Consider the following 22,101-nt stretch of genomic DNA (forward strand, 5'->3'; position numbering starts at 1 on the left):
TTGTATTGTTTTGGTTTGGTTTTAATGCTACATTTGTTTACATATTATGTGAGCCATGCCAATAAAGCACTGTTTCCCATAATAATTGTATAACTGATGACTTATGGGTAGCTGCAGGGATTGCGCTTTTCCCTTGCTGTATTTTAGCTTGGAAAAGTAGCAATCTTTTCTTTTGGCATTGTGAAGATTTGAGTAAAACAGTATTATCAAAACAAAAAATATTTTGCCACTTTTTCATTTTCTTACAACCAAAGAGTGATCTGATAAATCAATTACAGATACTCAGAAGCCATTGCAATATTGCATTCTGTTGTTTCCTAATAGTGGCTATTTGGCTTTTGAGCCAACTGAAAGCAGTAAATAAGCCTTAGAGTAACTAACTCATTTATTTACGATCTAGCGTGTAGTTCTAGTTGCAGCAAAGAAGCTTGAGAGTATTTTTCAGTCATTACATTATTTTATAATTCATAGGTTGCAGGTTACAGCACTGCAGACATGGATGGTCTTCATAAAAGACACAAGATTGGAATTAATTGGTGGAGAAAAATAAATAAGAGAGACTGTGTTAAGCCTATTAGTCTAAAGTAAACAGGTCATGTAAGCCTGATGCTCTGAGTTCTGCTTATTGCATAAACAATTGGGTGCAAGTTCTGTATCCAGTTTCCGGACACACATTTTTTAAATTAAAAAATAAATAGTGGTGGCAGAAAAATAATCAACTGTCTCATAGACCACCCACATGGCGTATAATCCGGTGGAAGAATTACCTATTCTAGGCTAATGTGTTTTACAGTAGTATAGTTATCAGGTTTAAACTGCCTGAAACCATTGGAAGTTACATATAAAGATACCTCTGTGTTAGGCATTCATTTTTCTGATAAGAAAACTTTAACTCTGGTTGAATCAACCCTATTTTCCAAGGGAAATTTGTCTCATATACTTACCTGCTATGTAAAATCATATATTGTATTTGCTTGATTCTTTCATGCTTTCTTTTATTGCCTTTACTGGGAGTTTCATATGTCACCTGACCTCAGGATTGGATGTGTAGAGTGGCCAACACATGGTGTTTATACTTTGCAGCAGGTAGTGGCCGTAGTTGGTACATGGGGGAGGTAATATGGTGGTCAAGGACCTAGTCATACAGGAAAGGTCATTGGGTACAGTCCATGGACAGATCAAGACTTTTTTATAGTTATTTAAGAACAAAATCATGCTGATGCTCAGCACAATAATGCCCGTCATCTCAGGGCCTGGAACTGAATTTTCAACTTAATTCCTTGGGAATTAAGCCTGGATAAAGCTTTCCCTTTTATCTTAGCTGAAAGGTGAACAGTTTATTCTTTGGTCACAAAGTTGGAAAAATAATTAAATAAGTTATCCATAACAACAGTGATATTGCTAAAAAGATAGCTCGGATCCTTGGAGCAGGAATCCAAGGTATTGTTTTATATTCCCTGCAAGAATTAAGTTCCTCCACCAATGACTTTTTTGCACTAGGAGTGGGAACAATAATGGGATAAAAGTTTAACAAACATGATCTGCTGCTAGTAATGGGGCATCTTTTATATCTGTTAAATGTTGTTTTACTATTATACCATTCATCATTGCCACGGATAGTGCAAAAAAGTCATTGGTGGGGGAACTTAACTCTTTCAGGGAAGTGAGGAGTTTGAAAGCAGGTAAATGCAGCATGCAAAGTACTGGTACAAAAAATGTGCATCCTAATTTTGGCAAGGAAACATTAGCCTGTTGCCACACAAACTGAGATGGGAAACACATAATTGTTCCCTACAAGTATTCTCCATTGGTTTGTACACTTCCATTTTAAATGACTCCTGTAATGGGGAACCTTAGAAGATTCTTGCACAATCAAATGGCTCCCATCCCATGGCTCGTCCGCATATATATACGTCAGAAGAGAGGCACAGAGGGAAAGTTTATGGTGCCACTACCATGCCCAATCCTGGCTCCCCTATAACGTGTAATTGACATGCTACAGGCTCTTTACATGTTGAAATATGGAGGAGTGTTTGGGGCAGAACTCACATGTTAATTTGTGCCATTTGAGAGAGTAACCCAAAGAGCTAGAATCTTAGTGTTTTGGCTTCAAATAATTGATCATGGTTATCACGTGCCAATGTCCTATCCACCCCTGTCAGTCACTGTGTAATTTTTTTTTTTTTTGCAGACATCAATCCCACTAGCTCCTTAATCGCTTCTACTTTACTCTGAGTTCCGTCCAGTTGGTTGATCTTTCTCTTGTACTGAGGTGCCCAGCACCATGTGCAATATTCTCAGTGTGATCTCACAACCAGCATTGGTGGGGGACTCTCATCTTGTTGGTCTGTGATGTGATGCCTCTGTACTTGCAGTCCGAAACTCCATTAGTTTGATTTTCCAGTCTCATCTAATTAGCAGTCCATTGTCACCCTCACGCTCTTCCAGCAGTCCTGCTTTCCAAGCACAAACATCTGCCTCCCCTGGAGTGTTTGATTAGTTTCCCCCAGATTTTAATAGCTATATTTTTCCTCATTGAGTCTCAGTTTGTTATTTTCTGCTCATGTTTCTAGTCACTCTGGGTTCCTTTATTATTGATCTTTTGTCTCTGTTCTTCACGGATTGACCTATACTAGAAGGGCTGATACAAGAGTGATTATACCTAGGGCTTGAAAAGAGCCCCAGCTGATAGTACTTGGCCTCCACCCCAAAGGCTTTTTGCACTAGACAGTCTTTATTTTATAACTGGAAAAAAAAGCTCGGTCTCAGAATTGCCTGAAGGCACTGAGGGCCTAGTTCTATTGCTAAGGAATTTTGCCCTGGCTTGGAAGAGTAGAGGGCTGGCAATCCCATATCACTTTTAGCCTTCAGACCAAGAGTAGATTAACAATGGGAGATAGAGTAAATCAGTCAGTCATTTATGTCACTCAGATGTGAATTAGCCACCCTGCTGAGCGACATCATTTATGCTGATTTAAGCACTAGTGTGGACAGTGATATGTGGATGGAAGAGTTTCTCCCTCCAACACAGCTGCTGACACTTGAGGGAGCTGGAGTAATTAAGCCAATGAGAGAGTTCTCTCCTGTCAGCCTAGAGCGGCTACACTAGAGTGCTTACAGGGGCGCAGCTGTATCGGTGCAGCTGCACCCCTGTAAGCTCTCTAGTGTAGCCATAGCCGATGGGACTGATGTAACTCCCACTGAAATTAATGAAAAGACGTTCATTGTCTTCAGAGGGAGTGGGGATCACTAGGTTAAAGGAAATGATTATCTTAATCATAGGAAGAAAATGAGGTGGCTGCTGCTATGAAAAGGATCCAGCCTTTTGCAACATTATGTGACTTTAAGAAATAAAAACCCAGCTGTCTGAATTTTCAAGTTTTCTAGTTTTTAAGTCTTGTTAATCAATTTTTAATGCAAAAATAAAAAGGGTAGAAAAATGTCACCCATCCCTGCACAGAATAATTGATTTCTCTGAGACTTTAACTAAATATCTACAAACAAATGATCTGCTTCATTCTGACAGGCCTGAGAGGGTAACATGAACAGGGCAATGGAAACCAAAGGAAAACTGGCTGCATTTGTAAAATTCTCTGGAAAATGTTATTGGCAACCCATGCTTTATTTTGGAGCCACCATATAACTGGGATCACAGGCATATTTGTGAGGAATGCAAATAAGGAAACATTTGAAATATTTGGCAAGTTTGCATCCAGAAATAATGCTTCATTACAGCGTACAGTAAGAGAAACCAAAGTATTTCTGTGGTAATTTACAAAGCTCCTTAAATCTGTTTAACTTGGCCATTTTTTACAAATCTGTTTGCATTTTGTAAGGCGGTTTACAGGTACATAGGTGTGTATGTACAAAACACACATGTAGAATTTAGGTGTAATATAAAATACAGGTAAGAATACAGGCTCCCCAAATTTTGGTGCACTGTGGTTAAGAATTTATTCTACTGTTACAGAAATGTTCTCAGGTATTATTGCAGCCATGTTGTACACAGGTATCTGGTGAAATATACAGGTAGTTTCTGTAGTGTTTTAACATATGTAGGTTAATGGATATTTAGTTCAGAATTGTTATACACAGATAAATGGGCAGGTATTGGTTATCCAGCATGTAAATGAGAGGTACATTTGTGTAGGGGTGTTATAGTGTAGTTTTAGCTCAAGGTCCTCTTGTTTTGCTTTTGTTCCTTGTGCATTACAAGTGACTATAAGGCACAACACTTCCCACCTAGAACTGAGACTGTCCAATCTGAACTATCGTCTGTTCTGTGTTTTGTATTTCTGGTCTATTGTTGAGCCACGTTGTAGCAACAAGCTTTCCTATTTTGAGCCATAAGGTTGTGATGTGCTCACTTGATGCTGCTATTAATATTCTTAATTGTCTTGTGGCTCTGAATGTGTGTGTTTGGCAACAGAAAGTCTCCTAGGCTGGATTTTTTTTTTTAATTCAGATGTATGTCAAAGATTTTCTGTAGCTTTTTTCTGTTTATGAGCAAAATGTTTGAAATCTCTCCCAGAAAATGTGTGTGTGCAGTGAACTACTAAATCACATTAAAGTAATCTTTAATAGTCTTTAATCTTTAATATTTAAACATTTTTTCAAGGAATGGTATAGAATGATGGATTTGTTATCAGCGAGATTTAACATGCTTCCTGTTAACTGACATCTCTCAGGGGACATTTAAGTTTTTCCTTTCACCATGCGCCTACATAGGAGGTTATTCTAGAACTTTAGAAAGGACAACCTGTTAGAACTTGACAATGCTTATACCAGGAGTTCTCAAACTTTTTCACAATGGGATGGTTTTTCATTCAGTAGAAAATCCAACTTTCCACTGGAGAAAAGTTTCAAACAGAAATATTTTGATTAGCTCTACTATGTAAGTAGAGTGCATGTCTCATGGATACCTTCCCTCCTACTGGCAATCACACAGAGCACCTGCTTTCCCATTCCGAGGTGCGTAACACCCCTGTGGCAAACTACAGCAATTGTCTGCCTCAAGAATAGTGTAGGGAAAGCTGTCTTTAATGTGATTCAGCAGCTCCAAGCAAGTAGGAGAGCCAGAACCATTGCCCCAATATTACACTCACTCGCACACGTGCTCAACTTTACTCATAGGAATAAGCATTTTCAGGATAAAGGCCCATGTAACCAGCCCGCACTCCTCCAAGTACCAGCAGTCACTGTGTGGACCATGGTGATTCATAGACAGTTTGAAATCCACCATCCTGCACTCTTTTCAGAATGGCTTGTGAGGAGCTGAAGATCAGATTCCTTTTGAGGGCTTTGTGAAGGTGAGAAAGGGACTAGAGGGGCAAGTTTAGTGGGGAAATGATAGCAAGTGAGACGTTTGCTGGTAGTACTGAGCTTTATTAAATCCTTTGTCTCCTTTTTCTGTTTTCGCCAGGTAGCTGCATTTTGTGATGTTGATGAAAATAAGATAGCGAAAGGTTTCTACACTTACCAAGAATCCAAGGTTAGTAATAACTAGTGTCACTTCCATTACTGTCATCTGGAATTGTGAGAAATGACATTCTAAGCTCATTAGACAAACAACAAAAAAAGTGTGTCACTAATTTTAAATATAGTGAAGATTTATAGTAAGCAGTCCATACTATATTTATTTAATTAGGGGTCTAGATGGCAGGGGATGGGTAATGGAATATGTGGAATTTTTCTTCCTATACAGTAGGGAGCCAGAATGACATTTAGCACCAGTTGTGATGGTGTTTTTTTGTAATATGAGAACCAAATGAGAGCAGCAACTCATTTCACATAGTGCAATAGAACAGATGGTAACAAGTTTTGGTCTGTTCCAACGCATGCTAGAATGAAACCATTGGCCTCTCTTATGTTAGCAATCCTGCACTCTCCAGTCTCCTCACCAATAGATATCGCTACATGTGGGGAATAAGCAGGCAGGAACAGACTCTTCAGGAACAAGGATCCTGTTTTCATGCAGATATCTCTAGAAATGCAGAATAAGAAAGGGAATTACGTGGGTGGGAGATTTATAGAAGCCGAATTATTTCCCTGAAGACTGTTTTCCATGAAGATTCAACTGCTCTTTAGTAGGAGAGGGGAAATGGAATGATGTGGGGTTTCATGACTTAGCATCTCCATCAATAAATTATACCAATAAAAAGCATGATCACAGCAAGCCTGTGTGGGAGAGAGGTCAGTTTCTAGATCTAAGGTAAGGGAAGTTTTTTGTACTGTAGTTGAGAGGGAGCCAGGAGCACACTGCAGTCACTGAAAATGTGGTCAGTTTAGAGGGGAAGAAAAACAAATGTCTTTTTAATGTAGTCTGTGTAGGGGGCCAAACTCCTGTTGAAGTGAGTTTGCTAAAATCTATGGTGAAAGGAAGGAAGAAAGAAAGAGAGAGAGAGAGAAAAGTTTAGTGGTTATTTATAGAGCTATATTCAACCTAGCACAGTATTTCTCTTTGAAGAGTCCAAAGGATAGATTGTAACATGCTCGCTAGGTGACATGTCTCTCACTAGCCCAGCTGGGAATCACCTGGAAAAATGTAGGCAGTAGGTTTTTGTGTTACTCAAGATAAAGGAAGAAGATATTTAAATGGCAGTAAATTAACCATCTAAAAAGAAAGTGTCATAGTCCTGGAGCAATATTGATTTTTATGGTAATAAAACAATTTAGCTCCACTCACGAGAATCTACTGTAAGCATAAGGCCAGATTCAGTGCTCTTGATTTCCCTGGGCAGTCAGACCCTTGGAGCCAGGGGCGGCTCCAGACCCCAGCACGCCAAGCGTGTGCTTGGGGCGACATGCCGCGGGGGGCGCTCTGCCGGTCGCTGGGAGGGCGGCCGGCAGGCCACCTCCTGCGGCATGCCTGCGGAGGGTCCGCTGGTCCCGCGGCTCTGGTGGACCTCCCACAGGCGTGCCTGCGGAGGGTCCGCTGGTCCCGCGGCTTCGGTGGAGCCGCGGGACCAGCGGACCCTCCGCAGGCACGCCTGCGGGAGGTCCACTGGAGCCATGGGACCGGAGACCGGCAGAGCGCCTCCCACAGCATGCCGCCCTGCTTGGAGCGGCGAAATGTCTAGAGCCGCCCCTGCTTGGAGCTCAGTACTCTGAGAAGCTGATGTATGCCATCTGCTCCTGCTGAAGGCAATGGGAATTGAGGGTGTTAGTAACTTTGTAATATCCAGGGTCTTCATTCTTGATGATACAGTTGAAATATTTGTGTAATAAGCTCTAGCCTGAAATAATGTGCGCATCTGTCTAAGGCATGTACACATCTCAAATCAGTGGTCATGTAAAAAAGTGCACTGGAAACAACATTCTGTAGATTGGAGTTAAGAAAACTGATTGTACAAAAGAGTAATGGTCAGATGAAATTAGTTATTGGGTGTTACAGAAAATAGTTGTTTACAGTGACTACATTGTATTTGAAGTGAAAAGCAAAATAATGAGCCATTCTAATACATGATCTTTGAATACAATTTCACTCTTTAATGCCAATCAACCCCCATCATTGAGCTAAAAATAACCCTTTATGTCTTCTAACGAAATTTCGCTGTTTGCAGGAGAGACGAAAACCCCAAATTCCCATACAACATTTCAAAGACGCAACCCCACCTTTCATTATCTGTGTAAAGTTGGTGAGTACAGTTTTTGGCATAAGCTAAATGAACCACATCTATATCTGCTAGCATCACCCTAATTAAGAATGTGCTTTTGTTTTATTATAAAACACATTTTCCGGTGGTTTACAGAAGTGTTTTTAGTAGTGCTGTCAAGCGATTAAAAAAATGAATCGTGATTAATTGCACTGTTAAAGAATAATAGAATACTATTTATTTAATATGTTTGGATGTTTTCTACATTTTCAAATATATTGATTTCAATTACCATACAGAATACAAAGAGTACAGTGCTCACTTTATATTATTATTTTTATTACAAATATTTGCACAATAAAAAACAAAAGAAATAGTATTTTCAGTTCACCTAATACAAGTACTGTAGTGCAATCTCTTTATCGTGAAAGTTGAAATTACAAATGTAGAATTATGTACAAAAAAAACTGCACTCAAAAATAAAATAAAATGTAAAATTTTAGAGCCTGCATGTCCACTCAGTCTTACTTCTTGTTCAGCCAATCGCTCAGACAAACAAGTTTGTTTACATTTGCAGGAGATAATGCATCCTGCTTCTTGTTTACAGTGTCACCTGAAAGTGACAACAAGTGTTTGCATGGGACAGTTATAGCCAGCATCGCAAGATATTTACATACCAGATGCTCTAAAGATTCGTATGTCCCCTCAAGCTTCAACCACCCTTCCAGATGACATGCGTCCATGCTGATGAGGTGTTCTGCTCAATAACAGTGCAAAGCAGTGGGGACCGACGCATGTTCATGTTCATCATCTGAGTCAGATGTCACCAGCAGAAGGTTGATTTTCTTTTTTGGTGGTTTGGGTTCTGCAGTTTCTGCATTGGAGTGTTGCTCTTTTAAAACTTCTGAAAGCATGCTCCATACCTCGTTCCTCTCAGTGTTTGGAAGGCACTTCAGATTCTTAAATCTTGGGTCGAGTGCTGTAGCTATCTTTAGAAATCTCACACTGGTAGCTTCTTTGTGTTTTGTCAAATCTGAAGTGAAAGTGTTCTTAAAACGAACAACGTGTTGGGTCATCATCCGAGACTGCTATAACATGAAATATATGGCAGAATGCAGGCAAAACAGAGCAGGAGACACATAATTCTCCCCCAAGGAGTTCAGTCACAAATTTAATTAGTGCATTTTTTTAAATGAGCATCATCAGCATGGAAGCTGGAATGGTGGCAGAAGCATGAAGGGGCATATGAATGTTTAGCTTATCTGGCACATAAATTCCTTGCAATGCTGGCTACAAAAGTGCCATGTAAATTCCTGTTCTCATTTTCAGGTGACATTGTAAATAAGAAGCAGGCAACATTATGTCCTGTAAATGTAAATGAACTTGTTTGTCTTAGCAATTGGCTGAACAAGAAGTAGGACTGAGTGGGCTTGTAGGCTCTAAAATTTTACATTGTTTTGGGGGTTTTTGAGTGCAGTTATGTAACAAAAAAAAATCTACATTTGTAAGTTGCACTTTCATGGTAAAGATACACCTCTACCCCGATATAATGCCACCCGATATAACACGAATTCGGATATAACACAGTAAAGCAGCGCTCGGGGGGAGAGGGGGGCTGCATGCTCCGGCAGATCAAATCAAGTTCGATGTAAAGCCGTTTCACCTATAACGTAGTAAGATTTTTTGGCTCCCAAGGACAGCGTTATATCAAGGTAGAGGTGTATTGCATTATGGTACTTGTATGAGGTGAATTGAAAAACGCCGTTTATCATTTTTACAGTGCAAATATTTAATAAAAAAAAATAAAGTGAGCACTGTACACTTTGTATTCTATGTTGTAATTGAAATCAATATATTTGAAAATATAGAAAAGTATCCAAAAATATTTAATAAATTTCAATTGGTATTGTTTAACAGCGCGATTAATTTTTTTGAGTTAATCACATGAGTTAATTATGATTAATCGACAGCCCTAGTTTTTAGTCAAAACTCATCCTAAAATGTAGAGGCCAATTTTGTGAATTTGTTTTTAGAGATTATTGCAGGGAGGGAATGGAAATAAAAGTAATATTAAGAGTAATAAAAAGCAAGGATATCTTTAAAGGGTCGTTAATCTGTTCTCCCTTTTTGACGTACCATTTTGTGGGCACAAATGTCCTTGCATGTTGCAGACATAGTTGGTCACTTGCCCTTTTTTGTACTCAAAATATTGCAACCATAACTGTGTTCAGGCACACAAACTGTGGGTGCAGAAACAAAGACTTTGTTTTATAAATCAGGCCCTTAAGTCATTGTGTGCAGCATGGCCATCCTTAAGCCTCTTCTGTGTTTGAGTACTGCTGAGAGTCAAAGACTGCAACTGCTTTCTCTTTCACTCATTCGGTTGACTCCTGAATTACTAAAAGATGAGCAGCAGATATTCTGCTATTACATTAAAATAACAACATAGCACAACACAAATAAGGAACAACACAAAAGCATCAGATCAGATGCTGAAAGGCATGATTGCAAATACCCTCTCATTGTGAATACTAAAAGTTACTGAAACTTGCAACTAACGCTACATATTTAAAAATCATATTGGCAGGTTTCTTTCATATAAACAAAGACATTTAAAACCTATTCAGTTTTTATGATTGTTTAGCTGAAACTCATCCCCTACAATCCCTTTTGACCTTAGCGCCCCCAAGGTTAGAGTCAGAACAGAGATCAAAGTACTTCACAGTAGTAAAACCAGACTGCAAGTACCCCAGGGCATTATCATGTAGACAGGTTGGTAATAAGCCTGACATTGGCTAGTAATATTGCAACTAATTTTTCATATGAAACATAACGGTAGGTGGAAGACCAAGGACAAAACAGCTGCGTAACCCATTATAAAGTACATCTGATTTCTGAAGCCCTGACAAGGAAGCTATTATACAATATCTTGTCTGCTCTGAAAACTCTGGTTTATGATTTCAACTGTAATTTTACAGTACTTTTCTCTATCAGTGACTGTATTCTGTGTGCAGACTACATTATGCTGCATAACACCTTTAAAGACAATGTTTTTGGAGCCACAATTTGGTCTACTTAGATGGAATCTTTGTGGAATGGTCTCTGGAATCTCAATATCTTTTAATCACCTTTCTGTTGATGTGAAATTAAGGCTGAAAATAGTCACAATTTTGGTGTCAAATACCCAGAGACCATGGCCAGGTAACATCCTCTTTTACACTTTTGCACACTACCATCTGAGGTGTCTTGTTGACTGATGGTAACGCTGATGTTACTGGAGCTGAGATTATAAATTCTGCTAGTGAGGCAGCATAGAATCATAGAATATCAGGGTTGGAAGGGACCTCAGGAGGTCATCTAGTCCAACCCCCTGCTCAAAGCAGGACCAATCCCCAACTAAATCATCCTAGCCAGGGCTTTGTCAAGCCTGACCTTAAAAACCTCTAAGGAAGGAGATTCCACCACCTCCCTAGGTAACCCATTCAAGTGCTTCACCACCCTCTTAGTGAAAAAGATTTTTCTAATATCCATCCTAAACCTCCCCCACTGCAACTTGAGACCATTACTCCTTGTTCTGTCATCTGGTGCCACTGAGAACAGTCTAGATCCATCCTCTTTGGAACCCCCTTTCAGGTAGTTGAAAGCAGCTATCAAATCCCCCCTCATTCTTCTCTTCTGGAGACTAAATAATCCTAGTTCCCTCAGCCTCTCCTCATAAGTCATGTGCTCCAGCCCCCTAATAATTTTTGTTGTCCTCCGCTCGACTCTTTCCAATTTTTCCACATCCTCCTTGTAGTGTGGGGCCCAAAATTGGACACAGTACTGCAGATGAGACCCCACCAGTACAGAATAGAGGGGAATGATCACGTCCCTTGATCTGCTGGCAATGTTCCTCCTTATACAGCCCAAAATGCTGTTAGCCTTCTTGGCAACAAGGGCACACTGTTGACTCATATCCAGCTTCTCATCCACTGTAACCCCTAGGTCCTTTTCTGCAGAACTGCTGCCTAGCCACTCGGTCCCTAGTCTGTAGCAGTGCATGGGATTCTTCTGTCCTAGGTGCAGGACTCTGCACTTGTCCATGTTGAACCTCATCAGATTTCTTTTGGCCCAATCCTCCAATTTGTCTGGGTCCCTCTGTATCCTATCCCTACCTTGTCAGCATATTTACCACTCCTCCCAGTTTAGTGTCATCTGCAAACTTGCTGAGGGTGCAATCCACACCGTCCTCCAGATCATTAATGAAGATATTGAACAAAACTGGCCCCAGGACCGACCCTTGGGGCACTCCGCTTGATACCGGCTGCCAACTAGACATGGAGCCGTTGATCACTACCAGTTGAGCCTGATGATCTAGCCAGCTTTCTATCCACCTTATAGTCCATTCATCCAGCCCATATTTCTTTAACTTGCTGGCAAGAATACTGTGGGAGACCATATCAAAAGCTTTGCTAAAGTCAAGGAATAACACGTTCACTGCTTTCCCCTCATCCACAGATCCAGTTATCTCGTCATAGAAGGCAGTTAGGTTAGTCAGGCATGACTTGCCCTTGGTGAATCCATGCTGACTGTTCCTGATCACTTTCCTCTCCTCAAAGTGCTTCAAAATTGATTCCTTGAGGACCTGCTCCATGATTTTTCCAGGGACTGAGGTGACGCTGACTGGCCTGTAGTTCCCCAGATCCTCCTATGGGCACTATATTAGCCTTTTTCCAGTCATCCGGGACCTCCCCCGATTGCCATGAGTTTTCAAAGATAATGGCCAATGGCTCTGCAATCATATCCGCCAACTCCTTTAGCACCCTTGGATGCAGTGCATCCGGCCCCATGGACTTGTGCTCGTCCAGCTTTTCTAAATAGTCCTAAACCCACTTCTTTCTCCACAGAGGGCTGGTTACCTCCTCCCCAGTGCAGCAGTCTGGGAGCTGACCTTGTTTGTGAAGACTGAGGCAAAAAAAGCATTGAGTACATTAGCTTTTTCCACATACTCTGTCACTAGGTTGCCTCCCCCATTCAGTAAGGTGCCCACACTTTCCTTGACCACCTTCTTGTTGCCAACATACCTGTAGAAACCTTTCTTGTTACTCTTAACATCCCATTGCTAGCTGCAACTCCAAATGTGATTTGGCCTTCCTGACTTCACTTCTGCATGCCCGAGCAATATTTTTATACTCCTCTGTGGTCATTTGTCCAATCTTCCACTTCTTGTAAGCTTCTTTTTTGTGTTTAAGATCAGCAAGAATTTCACCGTTAAGCCAAGCTGATCGCCTACCATATTTACTATTCTTTCTACACATCAGGATGGTTTGTTCCTGCAACCTCAATAAGGATTCTTTAAAATACAGCTAGCTCTCCTGGACTCCTTTCCACCTCATGTTATTCTACCAGGGGATCCTGTCCATCAGCTCCCTGAGGGAGTCAAAGTCTGCTTTTCTGAAGTCCAGGGTCTGTATTCTGCTTCTCTCCTTTCTTCCTTTTGTCAGGAGCCTGAACTTGACCATCTCATGGTCACTGCCTCCTAGGTTCCCATCCACTTTTGCTTCCCCTATTAATTCTTCTGGTTGTGACCAGCAGGTCAAAAAGAGCTCTGCTCCTAGTTGGTTCCTCCAGCACTTGCAGGAAATTGTCCCCTACACTTGCCAAAAACTTCCTGGATTGTCTGTGCACTGCTGTATTGCTCTCCCAGCAGATATAGGGATGATTGAAGTCTCCCATGAGAACCAGGGCCTGTGATCTAGTAACTTCTGTTAGTTGCCTGAAGAAAGCCTTGTCCACCTCATCCCCTTGGTCTGGTGGTCTATAGCAGACTCCCACCACGACATCACCCTTATTGCTCACACTTCTAAACCTAATCCAGAGACTCTCAGGTTTTTCTGCAGTTTCATACTGCAGCTCTGAGCAGTCATACTGCTCTCTTGCAAACAGTGCAACTCCCCCACCTTTTCTGCCCCTGCCTGTCCTTCCTGAACAGTTTATACCCATCCATAACAGTACTCCAGTCATGTGAGTTATCCCACCTCTCTGTTACCAAGTCTCTGTTATTCAGAGAAAGAGCTGAGAAAGAGGCCACTGCACAGGCTTTTAGCAATATTAAAAACATGAGAGAATACAATAGCGGCCCAGGGGACAAGGACTAAACTGAAAAAAGAAAGGGTTTCTTTTCAGATTTCTTTCTTCTAAGGATCTCAAATCGATTTGTACACATTAACAATGGGGCACTGAGAGCTTAAATGACTGTCCAAGGATACATAGGAAGTCTGTGGTAGATCCAGGAATTGAAACCTGATCTCAAGCCTCATTTATTATTAATTATTAATAATAATATTTGTAGTATAATAGTGCCCAGAGGCCCTGACTGAGATCAGAGCTCCTTGGTGCTAGGCACTGTTCAAATATATAGCAAGGGTTTGTCCCCCAAAGAGCTTGCAGTCTATTCAGACAAGACAAAGGATTGGGTGGGGGGGAGAAACAGAGCCTAAAGTCACCCAGCAGGTTCAGTGGTTTCCTGAGTCCCACTCCAGGGCCTTGTCCGCTGGACCATTCTGCCTCTCTTTTTTTTCCTCTCTCTCCCCTTTTGCCTTTGCAGGTCATCTTTATGTAGTGTTCTTCCATCAATCCCCCTTTCTGCCAACAATACACATAGCGTAACTTATGTTAGTATGACACCTTCTTGCAGAGGCTGCATGAGCATGGTTTAAACTGAAATCTCATTCTTACTGGCTGTGCTATTGTGGCTGGACTTGAATGACCACACCTTTCAGTAGTCATTTTTAATCTGCTCTGGAAAGCAGCCCTACACCAAAAACAAAACAAGCCTATAACTGACTGTGGTTTAAAACATTTAGGTCTTCTGTGTGGAGAAGTCCTCAAACTTTAGGCCTGACCACTAGAGGAAATGGTTTCTAAACTGATTGAAATCTGCAGAGATGTTGAACTTTCATTGATCTGTGATGATACTGTGCAGACTAAGTATAAAGCTGAGGATTCGGTCTTTGTTATATTTTTAGACTGAACTTTCTTTGTTTTCTGTGCAGCCCACATCTGAAAAATGAGCTGAACAACAAACCTACCTCACTGCTATTTATTTAAATCACCTCCCCCCAGAATGTGCTGTCAGGTCTGAGCTTTCACAATCCCATCTCTGCTGATGGTCACAAAGGAGTTGGTGTCAAGTATCAGAGGGGTAGCCCTGTTAGTCTGGATCTGTAAAAGCAGCAAAGAATCCTGTGGCACCTTATAGACTAACAGACGTTTTGCAGCATGAGCTTTCGTGGGTGAATACCCACTTCATCCGAAGTGGGTATTCACCCACGAAAGCTCATGCTGCAAAACGTCTGTTAGTCTGTAAGGTGCCACAGGATTCTTTGCTGCTTTTAAAGGAGTTGGTGGTAGCAGAGCAGCCTGTAGACACAGTTATGCAGCTCATCAAAAACAACGAGTAAACTAGGTGCAATAGCCAGAAAAACTTAATCAGTCATGGAATGGGAGGGGAATTAACACAAACTGATATTAAGGCTGATTAAATGAGAAGCCTTTTCCATAGTCATGGATATCTTTGGCATTGTAGTGCTTTTGACACAAATTAATCAGTCGGAACAATGCAAAAAAAGTGCTGATTTAATGAGTCACACTTCGATGTGAGGAGGAAGATTCTTTAATTTTACTATATTTGAGACATGAAATTCCTCTCTAAAAGAATACCTTTCTTGTACATGCCATATGGAAACAAAATGCGTATTTTAGAGAAATTTTCAAATCATTTGGGCAAATCATTTTGCCCAGGTGTGTGTTTCAGGTCACGCAGACAAATAAAACAACCTTACATGCCCTGTTCTGAAACGCTTAAGGGTAGCAGTTCTCAAATCTGAATATGTGCTCATGCAACAAGTATGACCCAGACAGATATTCCCTGCTGAACTTGTTACCTGCAATTGTCAGAGATTTCTGGAAGGTAGAATTAGCAACACATCCTCTCAGCTCTTAGACAAGTTCTTCTTAAATAAAAGTCATTAACAGGCTTCTAAACATTCTGGGCTGTTGCACCTATACATCCCCATTGATGGACATGATTCTCCCCCCATATATTTCTGTACAGGGTGGGCATAATATAAATTACATAACCAAATATGAAACAATTATCCCTACATAAAAAACTTGGCAGGACTAATCACCCGTTCATCTTACTTGTTTAGCATTCTGAAGCTAAGCATGTTACCTATCTATGATTCCTTCAGTAGCTCCTACAAGAGAGGTCTCACACTAACTAAAGGGCGGTTTTGTTCTGACGAATGACTGTGTAAAAGTGGTATCAGTTTGAGAGAATTGATCATGGCAAGGTCTCTGCATGCTGGGCTCCAATATCCTGTGCTCTGGGATGAGATGGCATTTCTCCTGAAGACTTGTCCTATTATTTAAAATATTGTACAAGAATGCATTCCATAGGCTTATTTTCCTTTCTTTTCCAATCCAGGACAAGAGCAGCTTGTTTTCAGTTCCAGTGTAGATTTTAAAGCTGTTGCGAAACATGCCTGGTTTGTGCCTGCTCACTTGAGAAGATTAGATAATTTAATAAATGGATTGTTTTTGTGGAACTTCCGTGACTGCCATTTATTCAGAATAGGACTTGCTTGCTTACTGGATTTTGCAGGCAGCATCTTTCTGGCTTATGCTGGCATTATTTGTCATTAACGTTTAAAATTAGTTCTTGAAAGGAAAAGCTACACTATGCAGTCCCTGCTCCATTTGTAAAAATCTTTCAGCGCATTTAGGCCAAAGAGCTACAGCTGCAATTCTGTGGAGGTAGAAAAGGGGGAGGGGGGTGCACTTGCGTGTTTTGCTCATTGTGAGACTAAAATCTTTGCTCTTGACGGTCCAAACCTTAAAACCTGCTTCACCTACAGCTTTGCATTCTTTATGTTTTCTCATTTTGTCCAGAGTAGGAGAGAGGAGCATGCTCTTTCTTGCTCCAGTTCTATTCCACAGAGTATTGTGGCTCAGGTTGGATTCCAAGTGCTTGAAGTGAAAAGGGCTTTTCTACTTTCAAATCTCAATTAAGAAGCCAAAAGCTAGTGTGTGAGAAATACAGTAGGTTTTCCTGGCAGCTTCTTGCATTAGTTCAGCTGTGTAAAGCCATGCCTCGTTTCAGCTCCCCAACCTGCTGCTCAGGGAATGATGGGATTCCTTTTAACCATGCTGCTTAATTTAGCATCTGAGTTTTAAAGAACAAAACAAAACTTGAAAATAAACCTACATTCAGAACTCTGACCACGTGGTGGGAGGCTCATCCCACTCCCTCTGTCCTGGCGTGGGAGAGGTGAAAACCATGGGTCATAACTTAGCCATACGTTGTTATGTAGAATTCCACATTAACTTGAGTGGGGGGTCTTGCACATAGACCACTGATGTATGTGGTCTCAAGTGAGTCACAAAATGAAGGCCCAGTCCATCGAACTGCTGAATGCCCTCAACTACCACTGATTGCAATAGGTGAAGTGGGTGCTCAGCAAATGAGAGCGTCAGGGCCCTGAAGCTATTGGTCTTCTAAAAAAAAGTGGGGTTTTGTGGCAAAGGGGAAGAGTCCACTCTGTTTATAAAGCGCATGCTGTGGATATGGGGACTAGCCTGTCTCCTGAGTGGGAGGAGAGGTGCTGTGGCAATTACTGGATACCAGGGGAAGGTGGCATGGGAATTAACTGTATCCTGTGCCTGGCTCTTACCTAGGTGTGCCAGGGGGAAGAGGGCACAGCTTCCCCCACATCTTGGGCTCCTTGTGCAAGAGACAGGCACACCTGCAGTCCCTGTAGTTTGGGAGGGGGGGGTGTCTCTCCAAGGGAATGGGAGATGGACAGAGCAGACACAAAAAGGGCCCTTCCCAACACCGTAGCTCAGCAGTCGCTAAAGAAACATAATGAACCTGTCAAACGGTTTTGAGCAATTGGGCGTTATTTTTGTAAAGCAAGGACTTCCTTGAAAAAGCTTCTCACTTCTGAAGTCTGCAGATTCTGTGTTTAGTGTCCATGTGTAAATAGCCACATTTCATTTTATCTCACACTTCCAGCTAAGTGTGATAGTCTGTACTTCCTGTCCTAAACGGTTTAGTGTTGCTGTGTCCAGCTGCCACATTCTGCCCCAGAGCTAGCAGCCTTTGGGTGGTGAGTGGCATATACCTTACTTAGGTATTTTGTTGAGCACTTTGTAAATTGCTTTAGACCAGTGGTCCCCAACCTTTTCGTCTGGCGGGCGCCAGACAAAGGACCGTGGCGGCGGTCGAGCATCGAATTTCGGCGGATGCTCAACCGCCGGCCAGGACGTGGGCACATTTAGATGCCCCCACGGGCGCCATGGCGCCCGCGAGCACCACGTTGGGGACCCCTGCTTTAGACTCTTTTGGGATGAAAGGTGCTATGTAAATTATGTATTAGTTACCACTATATCACTCTCAGGCACAGAAAGCATCAAAGTTCAATAAATACTTGCACTAGGGCTTGTGGTTACCATGTTGCTGAAATAGCACAGCATCAGCAGCAGCTTTCTTAATACTTTTTGCCGAGCAGACTAAAGTAGAAGAACCGAAAAAAGGTAATTAGAGCCATATGGTTTTGAGGCACAGTTCGCTGGGGTGGGTTTGAGGTCTGAAGCAATGTGCCTGCAGATGTTTCCTTTCATCTGTCAGTTCAAGCAGGAGAAAGAATGAAGAGTTGTTCTTTAAAAAGTCAGAACCACAAACCTGACCCTCTGAGAAGTGGAGGAACATGAAAGGAGGGAGTAAAACAGCTTTACTGATGCTCACAGAATCCAACATTTATTTCCCCAAAGGCAGCAATGATCCAGGTTGTAGACATGACATTAGCACTACTTGGATACTTTTGTTAGCATTCTCACATCTCGTGCTAAAGCAGGATTAGGGCAGTTCATTGTTTGAATGGGAGACCTCCAGGGAACACTCAGATGCTAAGGGAAGTCGTGTTTGCAAGAGATTCTGTTGATGGCTCTCTTCCTTGACTGAACCTCGTGACATGAGAAGCTGGAGATGTCCCAGCTGGGTGAGAAGTAAAGCTGAAGTTCTGACAGTTTGTGGTCATTAAAGATCCCACAGCAATTTTTTGATCAGATTTTGACCAGGACAGTTGAACATTCTGCCTCTCTGAATTCTTTTGGGCCATTTCAGTTGTACGTATTATGCTTCACTTCTTTCCTGTATGATTTCATAGTGGTGGTGTGTGTTGTTAAAACTCTTAACACAGCTGCTGTGTTTCAAGCAATCCTCGTTTATCCCTTACTTACTTCTTAGGGTATTGTCATGATTAATACATTATTTATGAAGAGCTTAAAGATTTGTGAAATTAAAGACTATAGGAGGGCGAAGTAGCACATCAGAAATGCTGAGGTTGGCATGTTTACCTAATGACATCACTATTTCACTTGAGTCTGTATCACTGGCTTTGCAATATTGTGCATGGAACAAAAATACAAAGTTTCTTGTCCACACAGTAAAAAGTATTTGAAGGAAACACCTATAATTATGGTTAATATGCCAGTTGCTTGTTGAAAGGTGTATTTTATCAGACAAGCACACTGTGCAAAATCCACAATTATTACTATTTTGTTAAATGGTATCCTCGTTCCAATCTCTTAAAATGTGTGTACTTAAAAAACAAAACAAAAGCACTCACACATAGTCCTCTGCAGAGCTGGTTTCAGTGCAAATCCTGTGTTGTGCTTAGCAGTTAGAATGAGCTGTTTGCCAGCAGTCTGAACTGGTGACCATCCCCCCTGGGCTATCTTGGAAAAGTTCTTGAACATGCCAGCTTTCACCCCATGAGCGGAGGATGAAAAGAGAGTCTGAAAGCTGCCAGTATTCCTCTCTGGAGCTACAAGGTTTTTGTTTCCAGGGGTTGGCAGGGGGGGTGCCTTGGGGGTTGATCCAGAACATGACCAGTTAGGGAAGGAAAGAACAAAACAGACTTTGAACTCAGAGATACAACTTTTTTCTTTTTCTTTCTCTATTCTCTTGAAATAAGCTGTCTAGGGTCATGAGTTTCTAAACTAATGCAATAATTTTAGAAGTGTGTGGGGGGATGTATGCACAGATAGATTTCTCAACTCTTTTTAAAATTAATTTTTAGATCAACAACTGGGCTTTTCTTCATTTCACCTGAATAAACTAACGCCGTCTCTTATCCCACAGGATCTGACAGGTGGAGGATTTGAAGAAAACTTGGCCACACTAGACTTGAAAGAGGGACTGGATTATTATCATTTCAACTGAACACTGAGGTACAGCAGTGAAATTGGTGCTTTATGTATCCTGAGTGATGTGTATGTTAAAAAAACTGTGTCCAGAGAGGGTTAGGTTTTGTAGTTAGTAATTTGAACTTCACTCAATGTCTCTCTTCTGATCATTTATTCTTTTCTAAAGGCAGTATAAAGTTATACCTTTGATATCTATATTTACCAGTTGTTAATATGGCACTTACTGGCTTAGCAGTCAGTTTATAATTGTGATTCTTCCTGCTTATTATCACAAAAACAATAGTGAAAGTGCTATTTTTGTTGCTAATTTTAAGTGTACAAAATTTGTTACTGCTGCTTATACTCTTGGTGTAAGTAGCCCATCCAGTATTATCCATTAGATTACAGAGCAAGCTGCTACCGTAAGCAAACATTAAAGCCATAGCAAACAATGTACACAGCAGTTTAAATGTTCACAACAATGAAAGTGTTTAGGGACCTTGGTGACTCAGGTTCTGTCCAGAGTGGTCAGGGGCCCCAAGCCATTCCCTGGAGTTGGTTAATCTCCTGCTACTGACAACAGCAGCTGGTGTTTCCTGAGGTAAAATCTTTGCATTACTGCTTTGTATCTATGTGAACTGCTAGTGCTGAGGGATTAAAGAGGCCCTAAATTATGGCATCCCTGTGATTCAGGCATGTTAGGAGTACAGTGTATATGGGAAGTGATTTGGAAGCCAGAGGGTAATGTATACAGATGCTCAGCATTTTCACTCAGCCTCCTATTGTGTATGCTTAAAAATAAGTAGATTTTTGCTAACATGGAAATAACCTTTTTCTTGCACTGAGGACCTCAAGTTATAACTTTGCTCAAGAAGGAACTAAACCTCAGGTCAGCTTCTGCTTTAGACTATCCCTCAAGTGAAATATGCCACTTAGTGGTTTAATATATGTGAATTAACATAATCAAGAGGTAATTTACTTTACCTAGGGATTCCGGGACCCAAGCTTGACACATTAGACGGGTCTGATTCTAATTGCATAGCACTTTATAAAACTTAGACTCCTTTAAGGTTTCTTAAGTAGGCCACCTAAAATCACTAATTATTTTGGAAAATCTCTACTCCGGTTAAGTAAGATATTTTGGTTGCTAGTTACTACTTATTTAATCACAGAATAAAGGGTTGTCTTAGTTACTGTTGTTCCCTTATCAGTATCTTTATCTTTTGTGTTCATCTTTCTTGTTCGTTGGGTGATTCTGACAGCCTGAGAATTGCATAGTACTGAGGGGCCATACAGTATACACTATCTTTTGACTTTTTTCTCTGTCTGCATGATACTAGGCTGGACACCAAGAAGTGTTGCCTACTTGAATGTTAGTTGGTCTGAGCTGGTGAAATGGCTCACAGCATCCAGAGCCACTCCCTATCAGGCTGTATGTTATACCATCAATATACTCAAATTTAATACAAAAATATACTAAGTTCAAATTCTAAAGAATTCCAGCAAGTGCTGTCACTCTGTTTAGTAAACTGCTGCTGCTGCTGCTCTTTGCTTCCTTTACCAGCTGTGCAGAATTTAATTATAAAATCTGTGTGGAGAAGAGTGCCTCCCCATCTCCAAAACTCCTGGTTAATAATGGTTCCTTTCAGAAGAGGCCTGTAACTTTGAGCCTGCCTCTCCATTTCCCTGCTACTGCCATGCATACCCTGTTTTGAATTGATTAATCATGTGCATCACTTCACTCTTGTTCCCAGGACCCCATCCCTGCTTCAGTGTTTATAATTCCATGTATAGATTATCAATACTGAGCCCCCCCATTCCATTGCCCTCCCCAGTTGCTGATCATGTTCTGTGTTTCTGATAAATATTTCTGATTTCCCAGTTACATGTAAAACAGCCTGAAATTGCAGCCTATGCCTACCAGCTAGAAGCTGAGGAAAAGGCTATTATAAATTGGCAATGTTTATCCTTTTCAGCTCAGAATGTAATATTTACATGAAAAAAGTGGCTGTAGCTTTTTTTCTAGAATAGTACAGAAAAAGGTGGTCTTGGCCTCTCAGACCACAGGATTGGTAACTAAACCCCTAAGGCCCAGATTTTCAAGAGACATTTTGCATTGTCAGTTTCTCAAAGAAAGATGAAATGGTTCAATTTTTATACTCATCCCACTGATCTACAGGTGACTGCACAAAAGATCTCTGTAACTGCATATTATTTAAAAGCAGATTGAGTACTGAGCTCTTTTGAAAATCTGTCTCTAAATGGCCATTTTAAA

At 41.1% G+C, this 22,101-nt stretch overlaps 1 protein-coding gene across 4 annotated transcripts in view; it reads left to right on the top strand.

The window, feature by feature from the left end:
- The window catches only part of B3GNTL1 (UDP-GlcNAc:betaGal beta-1,3-N-acetylglucosaminyltransferase like 1), a 329,218-nt gene that overhangs the window by 301,206 nt on the left and 5,911 nt on the right, over positions 1-22,101 (top strand). For all 4 annotated transcript variants that reach the window (XM_044983307.1, XM_044983308.1, XM_044983309.1 and 1 more), the window contains 3 exons: positions 5,423-5,491; positions 7,563-7,637; positions 19,783-19,871. In XM_044983307.1, the coding sequence (XP_044839242.1) occupies positions 5,423-5,491; positions 7,563-7,637; positions 19,783-19,863 (225 nt within the window). In that variant the 3' untranslated portion in view covers positions 19,864-19,871. The remainder of the gene's footprint in view (positions 1-5,422; positions 5,492-7,562; positions 7,638-19,782; positions 19,872-22,101) is intronic.

This window comes from Mauremys mutica, chromosome 12 (genome assembly GCF_020497125.1).
Source record: "Mauremys mutica isolate MM-2020 ecotype Southern chromosome 12, ASM2049712v1, whole genome shotgun sequence".
Taxonomy (NCBI): Eukaryota; Metazoa; Chordata; order Testudines; family Geoemydidae; genus Mauremys; species Mauremys mutica.